We start from the raw sequence: 16,669 nt of genomic DNA, 5'->3' as shown, positions 1-16,669 counted from the left end.
AGGATACCAAATTGGTTTTTTTGTTTTTTTTTTTACCCAAACTTGATAAAAGGCAATATTGAGATGGAGAGGTGTGGACGTTTCATAAATAACTCTGAGAGGTTTTAATTCTGGACACATTAATTCATAATGTTCTCTGTGTGAAGGTGACCAGCTGCTGAGTGCCAAGGTCTACTTCGACAACGTGAAGTATGAAGACGCTCTGAAGATCCTTCAGTGTGCGGAGCCATATAAGGTCAGCTTCCAGCTGAAGAGGACCATCCCAGGAGCAGAGGTCAGCGTGCGGCCTCGAGTTCCCAGTGTGGAGGTCAAAGGTCCTAAAGCCAAGATGGCTAAAATGGTAAGCAATGTGTCTAAATATAATATGCTGTTTGTGTCTCATTAAAAGCCCAACAGAGGTTTGATGTAATTGTAACTTGAAGTCCAAGTCCACTGTTTGTACATTATATAATCTAACCATTTTTCCAAACACCTATAGTGGTTACATTGTTGACTGTACATAAAGCCAGTCCCTTAACAGATAGTGTCCTACTCAAATTACAAACTTTCAAATGCTGTTGATTGACCCTCTTGTCATTATGTGTGGTCATGTGTATTTCAGAGTGTGAAGGGCACCAAGCCATTCAAGGCCAAGAAGAAGAGAGGTGGCCGTTTTGGTCTGAAGAGGCTGAAGGAGAAGCGTAAAGAGGAGCTGGTGATAGAGGGAACGCCCCCCAGGCTGGAGATGAGTGACGTCGACGTTGAGTTTTCTCTCCCCAAATTCAAACAGAAGAGGAGCGTGAAAGTCGAGGCAGGAGGGACTGGAGGAGCAATAGCCGTGGGGAAGGCAAAGAAGATGATCAGGTTGGCCTTGATTGTGTTTGTTTTTCATGCTGAAAAGGTCACATTTAACTTCTGTACTCACTGAACCACTTGTGAAAGGATTTGTTGAGAAACATTGTGAGGGCAGTTCTAAAGAACAGAGAAAGACAATACTATTATCTGAAAACAATGTTTTTTTTATATTTGCTACATCTTTTTTGACAAAATTACAATGTAATTTTCTTTTTCTCTGCTTCCTCTTTGTCAACGGCCCTGCCAGGTTTCCTCACATGAAAACAAAGGGTTATGCAGAAGCAGAAACAGGAGGAAAAGGTGAAACAGGACGACTTGAGGGACAGGTGAATATCTCTCCACCTGAGCTACCTGGAGCTAAAGTGAAAACCAAAGGAAAAGGACACAAGTTTGGAATCGCCTTTCCTAAGAGTAAATACACAAAGTCAGACTCAGCTTTGGAAACTGGATCTGTGGAGCTGAAGCCACCGGGTGTGAACATCCAGCCACCATCAGTGGAGTTCAGATTGTCTGGTGATAAAGACATGGATGTGGAGAAGGGAGGGGTTAAGTGTAATGTGCCAGATGTGGAGTTTGCTATCCCTTCAGGAAAAGCTGAAGAATCTTTACCCACTGTGACGGGAAAGGCAGAAATCAAACCTAAAATTAACATCCAAGGAGGAGTTGATGCAGACGTAGGCAAAGGAGAGGCAAAGCTGAGAATGCCAAAGTTGAAACTGCCCAAAGTTAGGCTCTCATGTCATTCAGATGAAATAGATGGTGACATTAAGGTAAAAGGCATGAAACCGCCTCAAACTGATATAATACCCCCAAAAGTAGAAATTGAAGGCGGTGGTGAAATTGGTCTCCCTGAAGCAAATATCACCAAACCAAAGGTGGAAGGTGATCTCTCAGGAAAATCTGCATCTATTCAAATGCCTGCTGTTGATATTTCTTTACCAAGAGTGAAAGGAAAGTCTGACTTTGACGTCTCACTCCCAGAGTACGAAGGAGTTGGGAAGACAGCAATCAAAATGCCTGCCATTGACATCTCTGTGCCTGATGTTGAGTTGGAACTGGATACTAGACGCAGAATTCCTGATGAGGTGGAGGGCACTTTTAAAGGGCCCAAAATCTCCATGCCAAAGGTTGATGTCTCATTACCAACAATGGGATCACCCAGTGTGAATACTGAAGGTCTAGAGAGTGGAGGAAAATTCAGTTTACCCTCTGTTGACATCTCTCTCCCAGAGGTGAAATCAGAAGGTGGAGATGTAGATATGGACTATTATGTTGGTGGAGATGGGAAGTTCAAAATGCCTAATTTTGACATATCTTTCCCAAACTTTAAGTCACCAGAAGTAAATATAAAAGGACAAGAGGTGGAAGGTGGTGGCTTCAAGTTACCCAAAGTAGACCTGACTCTCCCCAAAGGCAAAGCAGAAGCAACTGCTATTGAAGGAGGAGGAAAATTTCAGTTACCATCATTTGACATCTCCCTCCCTAAAATGAAGACAGACGAGGTAGAAGTTGACATCCAAGGCCCTGAAGTAAAAGGCGGTAAATTTGAAATTGAGGGTGGACGTAAGATCCAGATGCCATCTATAGAGGGCAAGATTGAGGGTGACATTGAAATAGAAAGTCCATCTGCAAAGGGAGGAAAACTGCCCTCAATTGATGTCAGACTCCCTGAGATGGGGACCTCTGGTGCTGAAGTTGACTTACAAGGAGGGAAAATTGAGTTGCCATCAGTAGACATTTCTCTACCAAAAGGTAAATCCAAAGGTGAGGTTGGCATCAAGAGGAAAGGAGGCAGGTTTAAAATGCCTTCATATGATATATCTCTCCCAAAACTTAAGTCACCTGAGGGAGAGGTTGTTTTGGATGGACCCGAAATCAAAGGTGGAAAGATCAAGATGCCTACTGTTGATGTCTCTGTTCCCCAAGGACACATAGAAGGAGATCTGAGTAATGATGGAGGAGGCAAATTAAACATGCCCTCTGTAGACATTTCTCTCCCAAAAATGAAACTACCTGAAGGAGACGTGAAGCTAGAATTCCCTGAACTTCCAAATGTGGGCAACGTGGAGCTTGAGGGCAGTGGTGGTAGCAGACCCAAGTTCAAGATGCCAACTTTTGACATCTCACTCCCAAAGACAAGCAAGGAGGGAGAGGTTGATATTGAAGGACCTGATGTCAAAGGAGGAGCAAAGTTCAACATGCCATCGCTTGACATCTCTCTTCCTGCAATGAAAGCACCAGAGATGGAGGTAAAGATCGAAGATCCTGAAGCCAAAGGAGTGAAGTTCCAGATGCCCTCCTTAGACATTAAAGGTCCTGAGTTTAAGGTTAATACACCAGAGACAGATTTAGACCTAAAAGGAAGCAAGATTAAAGGAGGGAAAATGAATATGCCTGAGGTTGATATATCTCTTCCAAAAGGAAAAGCAGAGGGTAAGATAGATGTTGAAGGACCCAAAGGAAAAGGAGGCAAGTTTAAGGTGCCTACATTTGATGCATCACTACCAAAGATGAAAATGCCTGAAGGAAATATTGGCCTTGAGGGACCCTCAGTTGATATCGCTCTTCCAAAAGGGAAAGTACAGGGTGACGTACAAACCAAAGGTAAAGGAGGACATTTTCATATGCCCTCAATTGATGTTTCTCTACCTAAACTAAAATCTAAGCGAGGTGATGTCAGCATCGATGCACCAGGAATCAAACATGGGGAAATTAAAATGCCAACTATTGACATCTCACCCCCTAAAGGAAAATTAGCTGGTGATATCAGAGTCAAAAGTGAAGGAGGAGGAAGCAAATTCAGCGTGCCAATTGTAGACATTGCCCTACCTGCAGTAAAATTCCCTGAAGGAGATTTGAATTTTCAAGGGCCGAAAGTCAAAGGTGGCAAGTTTGAAATGCCAAAAATCAATCTCTCACTTCCCAGAGGAAAAGCACAGGGAGACATTGACATCGATATTCACTCTGGAAAAGATGGAAATATTGAACTACCTTCCTATGATATTGGACTTCCTACAGGAAAAGTCAAAGCTGACATAAATGTTGGAGGTAATTCAGGGGGAACAGGTAAATTCAAAATGCCAAAATTTGACATTTCACTTCCAAAGACAAACCTGCCAGAGGGCGATGTCAAAGTGGAAGGACCAGAGATGCCAACTGTTGATATTTCACTTCCATCACTTGATGTTTCACCACCTAAAATAAAATCTCCTGAGGTAGATGTCAGCTTCGACGGTCCAGATGTTAATGTGCCAACTGTTGACATTTCCCTTCCAAAAGCAAAGGGTGAAGTTGGTATAAATGTTGAAGTTCCTGGGGGGAAAGGGGAAAAAATCAAAATGCCTAAATTTGACGTTTCCTTACCCGAGATCAAGGGCAAAAAAATTGAAATGCCAGACATTGATATTTCACTTCCCAAAGGAAAAGCAGGAGGAGATATTGAAATTGAAGGACATGCTGGCAAAGGAGGCAAGTTCCATATGCCTTCATTTGATATCTCTCTTCCTAAAGTGAAAGCTAAGGGACCAGATGTCGACATAGAAGGTCCTGAACTTAAAGGGGGGAAAATCAAGATGCCAGATATTGACCTTTCTCTTCCCAAAGGAAAGGGTGAAGCTGACTTCAGTATTGAGGGTCCTGAGGTGAAAGGAAGCAAATTCAAAATGCCCAAATTTGATGTTTCACTTCCAAAGATGAACCTGCCAGAGGGAAATGTGGAAATGCCAAGACCTGAAATATCAATCCCAAAAGGAAAGGTAAAGGGAGATGTTGACATTGAGGGACATGGTGGTAAAGGAGGCAAGTTTCACATGCCCTCAGTTGATCTCTCTCTTCCTAAAATAAAAACAAAAGGAGTTGATGTTGATATTGAGGGACCTGAACTTAAAGGTGACATATCTCTCCCTAAGATTAAGTCACCAGAGGTTGATGTAAGCCTTGAGAGTCCAGATATTAAAGGAGGAAAGTTTGACATTTCACTCCCCAAAGGAAAGATTGAGGGTGACCTGAATGTGGAAGGTCCCAACATAAAAGGGGGCAAATTTAAAATGCCAAAATTTGATGTCTCATTGCCAAAAGTGAGCCTCCCAGAGGGCGATGTCAAAATCAAAGGCCCGGACTTCAAGGGAGGGAAGACTGAAATGCCAGACATTGATATCTCACTTCCCAAAGGAAAAGCAGGAGGAGAAATTGAAATTGAAGGACATACTGGCAAAGGCGGCAAGTTCCATATGCCTTCATTTGATATCTCTCTTCCTAAAATGAAAGCTAAGGGACCAGAGATAAACATTGAAGGCCCTGAAGTTAAAGGCGGAAAGCTAAACATGCCATCCCTTGATGTTTCTCTGCCCAAAATGAAGTCTCCCGATGTAGATGTCAGCCTTGAAGGTCCTGATGTTGAAGGAGGAAAGGTCAGCATCCCAACAGTTGACATTTCACTTCCCAAAGGAAAACTTGAGGGCGACGTAAATGTTGAAGGCCCTGAGATGAAAGGAGGGAAATTCAAAATGCCAAAATTTGATGTTTCTTTACCAAAAGTGAGTCTCCCAAAGTTTGATGCCAGTGTGGAAGGACCAGACATGAAAGGAAAAATTGGAAAGCCAACTGTTGATATTTCACTTCCAAAAGGAGAGGCAGATGTGGATATCGACATTGATGGGCATGGTGGTAAAGGAGGCAAGTTTCACATGCCCTCGTTTGATCTCTCTCTTCCTAAAATAAAAACAAAGGGGGCTGATGTCAATATTGAAGGACCTGAACTTAAAGGTGACATTTCAGTTCCATCAGGAAACATTGAGGGTGACCTAAATGTGGAAGGCCCCAACATAAAAGGGGGCAAATTTAAAATGCCAAAATTTGATGTCTCATTGCCAAAAATGAGCCTCCCAGAGGGCGACGTCAAAATCAAAGGCCCAGACTTCAAGGGAGGGAAGATTGAAATGCCAGACATTGATATCTCACTTCCCAAAGGAAAAGCAGGAGGAGAAATTGAAATTGAAGGACATACTGGCAAAGGAGGCAAGTTCCATATGCCTTCATTTGATATCTCTCTTCCTAAAATGAAAGCTAAGGGACCAGAGATAAACATTGAAGGCCCTGAAGTTAAAGGTGGAAAGCTAAACATGCCATCCCTTGATGTTTCTCTGCCCAAAATGAAGTCTCCCGATGTAGATGTCAGCCTTGAAGGTCCAGATGTAGAAGGAGGAAAGGTCAGCATCCCAACAGTTGACATTTCACTTCCCAAAGGAAAACTTGAGGGCGACATCAATGTTGAAGGCCCTGAGATGAAAGGAGGGAAATTCAAAATGCCAAAATTCGATATTTCTTTACCAAAAGTGAGTCTCCCAAAGTTTGATGCCAAAGTGGAAGGACCAGACATGAAAGGAAAAATTGAAATGCCAAATGTTGATATTGAAGGACCTGAAGTCAAAGGCGACGTGTCACTTCCTAAAATTAAGACTCCAGAGGTAGATGTCAGCCTCAAGGGTCCTGAAGTTAAAGGAGGAAAGTTTAACTTGCCAAATGTTGACATTTCACTCCCCAAAGGAAAGGTTGACGCTGACCTCAGTATTGACGGTCCTGAGGTAAAGGGAGGCAAATTCAAAATGCCCAAGTTTGACGTATCACTTCCGAAGATGAACCTGCCAGAGGGAAATGTGGAAATGCCAACAGTCAATATTTCACTTCCAAAAGGAAAGGTAAAGGGAGATGTTGACATTGATGGGCACAGTAGTAAAGGAGGCAAGTTTCACATGCCCTCGTTTGATCTCTCTCTCCCTAAAATGAAAGCAAAGGGGGTTGATGTCGATATTGAAGGACCTGAACTTAAAGGTGACCTTTCAGTTCCATCAGGAAACATTGAGGGTGACCTGAATGTGGAAGGTCCCAACATAAAAGGGGGCAAATTTAAAATGCCAAAATTTGATGTATCATTGCCAAAAGTGAGTCTCCCAGAGGGCGATGTCAAAATCAAAGGCCCAGACTTCAAGGGAGGAAAGATTGATATGCCAGACATTGATATCTCACTTCCCAAAGGAAAAGCAGGAGGAGACATTGAAATTGAAGGACATACTGGCAAAGGAGGCAAGTTCCACATGCCTTCATTTGATATCTCTCTTCCTAAAATGAAAGCTAAGGGACCAGAGATAAACATTGAAGGCCCTGAAGTTAAAGGTGGAAAGCTAAACATGCCATCCCTTGATGTTTCTCTGCCCAAAATGAAGTCTCCCGATGTAGATGTCAGCCTTGAAGGTCCTGATGTTGAAGGAGGAAAGATCAGCATCCCAACAGTTGACATTTCACTTCCCAAAGGAAAACTTGAGGGTGACATAAATGTTGAAGGCCCTGAGATGAAAGGAGGGAAATTCAAAATGCCGAAATTTGATCTTTCTTTGCCAAAAGTGAGTCTCCCAAAGTTTGACGCCAATGTGGAAGGACCAGATATGAAAGGAAAAATTGGAATGCCAAATGTTGACGTTGAAGGACCTGAAGTCAAAGGTGACATGTCACTTCGTAAAATTAATTCTCCAGAGGTAGATGTCAGCCTCAAGGGTCCTGATGTGAAAGGAGGCAAGTTTCACATGCCCTCAGTTGATTTCTCTCTTCCTAAAATAAAAACAAAGGGGGCTGATGTCAATATTGAAGGACCTGAACTTAAAGGTGACATTTCAGTTCCATCAGGAAACATTGAGGGTGACCTGAATGTGGAAGGCCCCAACATAAAAGGGGGCAAATTTAAAATGCCAAAATTTGATGTCTCATTGCCAAAAGTGAGCCTCCCAGAGGGCGATGTCAAAATCAAAGGCCCAGACATCAAGGGAGGGAAGATTGAAATGCCAGACATTGATATTTCACTTCCCAAAGGAAAAGCCGGAGGAGAAATTGAAATTGAAGGACATACTGGCAAAGGCGGCAAGTTCCATATGCCTTCATTTGATATCTCTCTTCCTAAAATGAAAGCTAAGGGACCAGAGATAAACATTGAAGGCCCTGAAGTTAAAGGCGGAAAGCTAAATATGCCATCCCTTGATGTTTCTCTGCCCAAAATAAAATCTCCCGATGTAGATGTCACCCTTGAAGGTCCTGATGTTGAAGGAGGAAAGGTCAGCATCCCAACAGTTGACATTTCACTTCCCAAAGGAAAACTTGAGGGCGACGTAAATGTTGAAGGCCCTGAGATGAAAGGAGGGAAATTCAAAATGCCGAAATTTGATGTTTCTTTACCAAAAGTGAGTCTCCCAAAGTTTGATGCCAATGTGGAAGGACCAGACATGAAAGGAAAAATTGGAAAGCCAACTGTTGATATTTCACTTCCAAAAGGAGAGGCAGATGTGGATATCGACATTGATGGGCATGGTGGTAAAGGAGGCAAGTTCCACATGCCCTCGTTTGATCTCTCTCTCCCTACAATTAAAACAAAGGGAGTTGATATTGATATTGAAGGACCTGAAGTCAAAGGTGACATTTCAGTTCCATCAGGAAACATTGAGGGTGACCTAAATGTGGAAGGTCCCAACATAAAAGGGGGCAAATTTAAAATGCCAAAATTTGATGTATCATTGCCAAAAGTGAGCCTCCCAGAGGGCGACGTCAAAATCAAAGGCCCAGACTTCAAGGGAGGGAAGATTGAAATGCCAGACATTGATATTTCACTCCCCAAAGGAAAAGCAGGAGGAGAAATTGAAATTGAAGGACATGCTGGCAAAGGAGGCAAGTTCCATATGCCTTCATTGGATATCTCTCTTCCTAAGATGAAGACAAAGGGACCACGGGTCAACATAGAAGGTCCTGAACTCAAAGATCGAAAACTCAATGTGCCAAGCATTGATATTTCGCTACCTGAAGGAAAGACTGAAGTTGACCTCAACATTGAGGGTCCTGATGTAAAAGGAGGCAAATTAAAAATGCCCAAAGTTGACATTTCACTTCCAAAGGTGAACCTACCAGAAGGCAATGTCAAAATAGAAGGACCAGACATGAAAGGAGGAAAGATCTCAATGCCAGTTGTTGACATTTCAGTTCCAGTAGGAAAAGTGGAGGGAGATATAAATATTGAGGGACCATCTGGAAAGGAAAAGTTTGAAGTTCCAAAAGTTGACATATCTGGTAAAAAAGGTAGCGGGCTCCACATGCCAACTCTTGACATAAACCTCCCCAAATTTGATCTTGACCTAAGCCTCCCTTCGGGTCTGAAAGACAAAAGCCTCAAAGTAGACACCTGTAGTCCTGATGCATCAGGAGATTTGGAGATGTCTGGTCTCAAAGGAGGTATTAAGCCAGCCAAGTTCAAAGTTAAGGGTGTGGATGTCCAGACAGGTGGTGCAGAAGGTCCAGGTGCATCCCTTAAACTTCCCAATGTCAAACTACCTACAGTAGACATCTCCGCTCCAAAGGTGGATCTAGACTTTGGCCTCACCAAACCTAAAGGTGATGATGTGGAAGTGGAGCTTCTGAAAGCAGAGGGAGGCAGGCCTTCTTCAGGGGGTAGCTTTGATCTACCTGATATCCCCTTCAAGGTCCCCAGTTTTTCTCTTCCCAGGTTTGGTGGAAAAGCCAAGAGTGGTGATTTGGAGATATCAGGTAAAGGCCCCAAGGGAGACATTTCCCTCAGTCCACCACATGTGGAAGGAGAGATTAGGGCACCATCAGTAGAGTTTGATGGTGATGGAAAAGTCAAGGTGAAAAAACCTAAAATCAAAATGCCCTCATTTGGTATATCCAAAAAGGATGCCGATGTATCCATCTCTTGCCCTGATGTCGATGTGAAAAAGGGGAAAGTTGACATTTCTATACCAGAAATTGATGTTGAGACCCCAGGTGATAAATCAAAATATAAAATGAAATTCCCCAAGTTTAAAACATCACCATCAAAAGGTAAACACCCAGAGGGAGAGGTTAATGCTAAACTGGAAGCAGATGTTGAAGGGAAAGGTGGTTTCCATGCACCTGACGTCAGTATCAAATTACCCAAGTTCTCCATGCCAGGATTTGGCTCTAAAGAAAAAGATTTAGGTAAACCAAGTGGTTACCTTGATGCTAAGGCAAAGGTTAAGATGCCTTCTGTCGAGCTGTCACTACCAGCAGCTAAAACACCAGAAACTGAGGTTCTTCTCCCCAAAGCAGAAGTTGATGTCTCAGAGGCTGATATCAGAGGTTATGAGGGAAACCTCAAAATTCCCAAAATGCCAACGATTGACGTTTCCATCCCCAAAATAGACCTGGATGTGTCCCTACCAAAAGTAAAGCATGAAGCAAAAGTTGATGGCGATGGAGGCAAATTCAAGCTGCCAGACATCAAGATGCCTAACATTGACTTATCCCTTCCCAAAGGAAAAACAGGCGACATTGAAGGTGACATTGGAGTCGAAGCAGAGGGAGGAAAATTCAAAATGCCTCACATCAGTATGCCTGGTGTGGATATGTCCCTACCAAAGGGAAAGTCCCCAAAGATTGAAGGACCAGAAGTAGAGCTAAAAGGAGGTGAAGGTAAATTCAAAATGCCTCACATAACAATGCCATCAATAGATGTGTCTCTTCCTAAAGGGAAATCTGGAAGTCTTGATGCACCAGATGTTGAAATAGATGGTCATGGGGATGGCAAATTTAAGATGCCTCATGTAAAAATGCCAAATGTTGACATAACCTTACCAAAAGTAAAATCTGGAAAAGTTGATACCCCAGATGTTGATGCAGAAGGAGAGGGGGGCAAATTCAGAATGCCTGGCATCAAAATGCCACACATTGACATATCCATGCCCAAAGGAAAGACTGGTAAATTGGAGGGATCAGATGCTGAAATTGAGGGAGGAGGAAAGTTGAAGATGCCACATGTCAAAATGCCACATGTGGACATTAACCTGCCAAAAATGAAAACTGTGGAGGTTGATACACCAGATATGGAAGCAAAGTTTGAGGGAGGAGGAGCGAAACTCAAAATGCCTCACATGAAAATGCCAGATGTTGATATCTCTCTACCCAAAGGAAAGATTGAAGGTCCAGAGGTGGAGATCAAAGGGGAAGGTGGGAAATTCAAGATGCCACATCTCAGTATGCCCTCTGTTGATATTTCACTACCCAAAGGAAAGATCAATAGTCCGGATGTTGAAATTGAAGGAGGTCCAGGAGGAAAGTTCAAAATGCCCCACATGAAAATGCCAAATATTGACATCTCTCTACCAAAAGGAAAGACTGAAGGTCCAGATATTGAAATGGAGGGAGGTACGGGAGGAAAGTTCAAAATGCCTCACATGAAAATGCCAGATTTTGACATCTCTCTACCCAAAGGAAAGATTGAAGGTCCAGAGGTGGAGATGAAGGGGGAAGGTGGGAAATTCAAGATGCCACATCTCAGTATGCCCTCTGTTGATGTTTCACTGCCCAAAGGAAAGATTGACGGTTCGGAAGTTGAAATTGAGGAAGGGACAGGAGGAAAGTTCAAAATGCCTCACATGAAAATGCCAGATTTTGACATCTCTCTACCCAAAGGAAAGGCTGAAGGTCCAGAGATGGAGTTCAAAGGGGACGGTGGAAAATTCAAGATGCCACATATCAGCATGCCCTCTGTTGACATTTCATTGCCCAAAGGAAAGACCGAAGGTCCAGATGTTAAAATTGAGGGAGGTACCGGAGGCAAGATCAAAATGCCTCACATGAAAATGCCAGATATTGACATCTCTTTGCCCAAAGGAAAGATTGAGGGTCCAGATATTGAAATGGAGGGAGGTACAGGAGCAAAGTTCAACATGCCTCGCATGAGAATGCCAGATATTGACATCTCTTTGCCCAAAGGAAAGATTGAGGGTCCAGAGATGGAGACCAAAGGGGAAGGGGGAAGGTACAAGATGCCCCATCTCAGCATGCCCTCTGTTGATATATCACTGCCCAAAGGAAAGATTGAAGTTCCAGATACTGAAGTAGAGGGAGGTGCAGGAGGAAAGTTCAAAATGCCTCATTGGAAAATGCCACATGTTGATGTTTCTTTGCCCAAAGGAAAGATTGAAGGTCTGGATGTTGAAACGGAAGGAGATGGAGGAGGAAAATTCAAAATGCCTCAAATGAAAATGCCAGATGTTGACATCTCTCTACCCAAAGGAACATCTGGCAAAATTGAAGGAGCAGAGCTGGAAATTGAGGGAGGCAAATATAAAATGCCACACATGACGATGTCCTCAGTTGACATGTCACTGCCAAAAGGAAATATTGAAGGTCCCAAAGTTGAAATTAAGGGTGAAGGAGGAAAATTCAAGATGCCAAAGGTTGACATATCTCTTCCTAAAGGAAAAGCAAATATTGACACACCTGAAGTCAAAGTGGAGGCAGAAGGAGAAGGCATCAAGCTGCCAGAAATCAAGATGCCAAAAGTTGATATTTCTCTGCCTAAAGGTAAAAGTAAAAATAATGAAGCACCTGCTATAGAGATGGAAGTCACAGGGGGAAAGTTCAAAGGTCCAGGTGTTAAACTTCCAAAGGGGGGTATATCAGTGTCAAAGGATAAATCAGGTGAAGCTGAGATCAACTTACCAACCATTGAGGCGGGAGGTAAAATAAAAGTGCCACAAGTCACATCAACAGATCTGGACGTAGATGTGACACTTACCAAACCTAAAAAAGACACGGAGGCTCATGGGGAACCTGATTTCCTTGTTGAAGGAGAGCACAAAGGTCTGAAACTCAAGATGCCAACAATAGATATCAAAGGTCCAAAAGGAGACCTTGAGTTCGATATAGGACTTCATAGAGGAGGGGACAAGAAGGGCAGGAAAAAAGTTGAACTACCTGACTTGGATCTCAACACAACAGGAGCCAGTAGCAAAGTAAAAGGGCCTAAAGTCAAAGGAACAAAATTCAAGATTGGAATGCCAAAAAAGAAAACTGGCAGAGATACAACAGCAGAAGCAAAAATATGCAAACACTGTGGTGATGAGGAATTGGATGGTCAAGTCAAACACAAATGCAAGGTCAAAGAGAGACTGGAGTATGAAGTTGAAGTTGAAACCCACAATGGACATAAAGATCATGTTAACATCCCAGTGCCAGGGGTTACATTACCAAGTGCACAAGCCTCAGCCAACTTAGAAAAAGGAGGAGACAGTGACCCCTCATCAGTCAGAGCAGAAGTCAAAGTCCCCAGGATTCCAGACATAGAGTTTGATATCGGTACATCACAGGAGGAACATGATGACAAAACAGAAAAAGGCAAGAAAATCAAAATCCCTAAGTTTGGTGTCCCGCTACCTTCCATCTCCTCTCCTGAGGGAAGAATGAATATCTACGGGCAAGAAATTGAGTATGAGGGCCCTAAAATGCCCAAAGTGAAGAAAGCTGTTTTTGTCTTGGTAAATCCTCCACAAACAGACGAGCCCAGTGCATGCACAGGCCTCCTAGAACAGGAGACAGCATCTAATGTTGAAACAGAGGACGTCAAAGTGAAGGTGCCCAAAATCAAGATGAAGCCAAGCTTTGGGAAGTCCAAAGATAAATCGGTTGCTGTGAGCTGTGAGGTGGAAGGACAGGAGAAGTCAAAGGGAGGGAAGATGAAAATGCCCAAAGTGTCATTTCCTTCTGGCAAGTCAGGGTCAAGTTCAAGCCTCAATGGCGAACAAGATGCAAGTCCTCACAAGGGCTCCAAGGATGATAAAGGGACATTAAGTGGTAAAATCAAACTTCCAAAGGTAGAATTCACCTCTCCATATGGAAAGATGGCTGCAGGGGAGAAAGACACAGAGATGAGTGTGAAACTGGAAACAGATTCCTCACCAGGAGAAGGAGGTGTAGACACTAAAGGACTTCAAGTTAAATCCAGTAAAACGGCCTTTGCAGGTTTTAGTGTGGAGCCCTCGGAGGTAGTGGTGTCATCTCAGGCCAGAACAGATATGCTGGACAGAGACAGCTCAGAGTCCCCCGCTGGTTTTACCATGGACTACAGCTCAACTAAGGTCCAGGCTTGGAGCGAGCTCGAGAGCAAAAGCTGGGAGTCTGAAGAAAGAGAGTCTTCCCCTTGGTTCAAGGTCCCTAAGTTCACCCTGAAGCCACACTCGACAGGTAAGGATAAAGGAAACCTCAAACTGAGGTAACAAGATATTTGGAAATTAGACATGGATTCTTAGAAAAAAGGCTTTTTTTTTTTAAATGTGCGAAATGACTTGAAGAATATTTCCAAAATTGATACACAGGTTATTCTTTGTTCATAATTCATTCAGTTTTTATTTAAAGGGGCAACTCCACTGATTTTATGCCTAAAAGTCAGTTTTGCCCTCTTTGTATAGCTTTTTTGACACGAGTAAACAGAGTTGCTCTTCCCACCTTACCTTACCTCTGATGTATTTTGTTTTTACTCTGTAAATTATTAATATATCATCTCCTGTTTTGTCTCTGCTACATAAGACTAAGTTTCTTTTCCATCTTCATTTCTTCACCCATACTCCTCTCCTTTCCGTCTTTCCTTCTTCCTTTTCCTCTCTTCTCCCCCAGGTTTCCTCCAGATCACCCCAGAGGGGTCTCCTCAGGCCCAGAGGAAAGGAGAGGTGGGAGGTGAGGCTGACGTCGCTGGGTCTTTCTGCCTACACACCTCCGGGCTCGACTTCAGCACCCAGGAAATGTCTGAAGAGCGCCACGTTTCCACCGCCGAGGAGGGAACTGTCACCATGGTGACCAAGACCACCAGAATCACCCGGCAAATGGTTACCACTGAAACGCGAACAGGTGAATCTTCGACAACCTCATCGACAACTCCGCAACTCGAGTACTGAGGGTGCTGTAATGAAATCTTTAGTGTCTTTTAATTTTTTTGTTTCTCTTTGGTGAGGTTGCAGTGTTCTTGTAAGCTAAGCCTGCGACGTGGCAAACCTCGATTAAGTGAAAGTCTTTATTTTATCTTTTAATAGCTAAGGTATGAATGTGATGAAAAGCAATGACATTTCATCAATCAGCATTATTGTCATTATTACAGCAACAGAGTAATATATGCTTCCTTTTTTCATTTTAAATGTGACTATTTTTTGTTACTGTTCTTTGAGTTTTGTTAGTTTAGTCCTAATTATTTATCAGATTTTGTTTGGTTTTAAAGGTTTCACTCTGAATGTAAACACGTCAGATTGCTTCATTATTTATTGTTTTTTGTGTGTTCAAAATTTGCTGGAATGAGTCATTTACTCACATCAGCATCATGGATTTGACCATGAATTTAAGATTAGGTCAAAATAACTAATTTTGAACCTCAACAGGCCAGAATAATATTTATGTAAATACAACTATATAATTTCTCTTTTGAAGCGTCCCTTCAATACCTTCAATACGAAATGTAATTATTTTCATATTCTCCAGAGATTTTGTTTGTCTTGAAAGAAAAGTGTGAGCTTTTTGAGATAATAGGTTACTCTCATTTTCTGCCATAGTCTTATATTTTAAGCCTATAGTTGGTGCTGTTACCCAGAGATAGTCACAGTGAGTGAGCAGGACACTTTGGACTCTTTTTCTGCTGTGGGGATCAAACCTGTGACCTTCCGGTTGCAGGTTGCTCTCGAACATTTAGCTGCTAATCTATTTTATATTTATGTTTTTATTGTATACTGCCAGACACTACTGTATATTTTGTGCTTGAGGCTTTAGCTTCAAGATACACTTCTTGGCTGATGCGGATTTTTTTGAAACTCAGCCGTGAACTGTGTTGAGTTTCAAAAACATTAGCAGCAAGTTGCGAGGAAATTTGGGGATTTAAGGGTGCTGTTGGGTGCTTTAACAAAGTCACGTGAGAGGAGTTTTAACAGGAAAACTGTAAAACCTTTTCTCTTGACACTTAGAAAATAGCCCTCCACAAAATTACGTTACTACTACCAAGGCAGCTACAATGACAGACTGGCTAAGGAGTGGCGAGCCTTGATCTTGTACAAAAGCCATCACGTAACAAAATATGTCCTCCAAAGACAGAAGAGAGGGGATCAAGAACAAGAGAACCGATGTCTTTAATAATCTGACATTCTTCCGTTCATTATATAAATATTCTTCATTTTATTTTATATTACAGAATAACTTGTTAAGATGTTAAAATGATTAATGTCAGATTAGTAAAAGCATTTTATTGGGTGTCTTCACCCCTTACTTTTCAAAGACTCTGTCCTCCATTTAAAGTATGAGCTGCTTTGAAATAGAGGGAGAAAGGACTTGTGCTGTCCTCTAAATACATATTTTAGTGTCTCTGCATCGAGACATTTATGTTTCATTCCCAAATGCAGTACCTACATTTGAAAAAAAACAGCTATACTGTAATATTTCTGGCATTAAATAAAACAAAAATTTTGAAAACTACTGATGTTATACACTTCTCATGGCCATGTACTTACAAAATAACAGTTTATCAGGATAAAACCAGCAGAATTGTTTTTAAATAACTGGCTATTTTTCAAGTGGATGTAAAGCATTTAAGAATGAACCCTTTTTACTTTACTTGGTTGGTAGATGGAATGAAATCGTGTGATCAAATGCATGAACAAATCCACTCCCATATTTTTCCATTAACAACTTTTAACACTGTGCCTGTTTTGCAGGTGAGAAATAGATTTTTTTTTTTTTTTTTTTTTTAAAGCTGGAACAAGAGTAGTGACATGTCAAGGTAACACGCACTGAGTAGCATCTATGTGTATAGAGATTTTTACCTTTCTGGTTTAATCAAGTCCTTGAATTTCTTTTAGATCATAAGGGTTTCAGTGCTAAGTGTTTTTGTCAAAGCTGCTTGGAGAGGATGTTGTTTAAGATGTTAAATCAATAAAATAATATTCACACAAAAACTTTTAATTGATAGTTTCTTGGTGCCTTCACTTTCACTACAGCTGAAACTGTTGCC

The 16,669-nt window shown here is 42.1% G+C and overlaps 1 protein-coding gene across 1 annotated transcript in view; it reads left to right on the top strand.

Moving 5' to 3' along the window:
- The window catches only part of prx (periaxin), a 34,848-nt gene extending 18,450 nt beyond the window's left edge, over positions 1 to 16,398 (top strand). Inside the window, exons 6-10 of the mRNA XM_070828612.1 lie at positions 147 to 340; positions 602 to 843; positions 1,082 to 3,779; positions 3,870 to 13,872; positions 14,302 to 16,398. Coding sequence (XP_070684713.1) covers positions 147 to 340; positions 602 to 843; positions 1,082 to 3,779; positions 3,870 to 13,872; positions 14,302 to 14,579 — 13,415 coding nt within the window. The 3' untranslated portion in view covers positions 14,580 to 16,398. The remainder of the gene's footprint in view (positions 1 to 146; positions 341 to 601; positions 844 to 1,081; positions 3,780 to 3,869; positions 13,873 to 14,301) is intronic.
- The last annotated feature ends 271 nt before the right edge of the window (positions 16,399 to 16,669 follow it).

Source organism: Pempheris klunzingeri, chromosome 4, assembly GCF_042242105.1.
Source record: "Pempheris klunzingeri isolate RE-2024b chromosome 4, fPemKlu1.hap1, whole genome shotgun sequence".
Classification (NCBI taxonomy): Eukaryota; Metazoa; Chordata; class Actinopteri; order Acropomatiformes; family Pempheridae; genus Pempheris; species Pempheris klunzingeri.
Note: the sequence above shows the minus strand (reverse complement) of the source record. Positions and strands in the feature narration are given on the sequence as shown.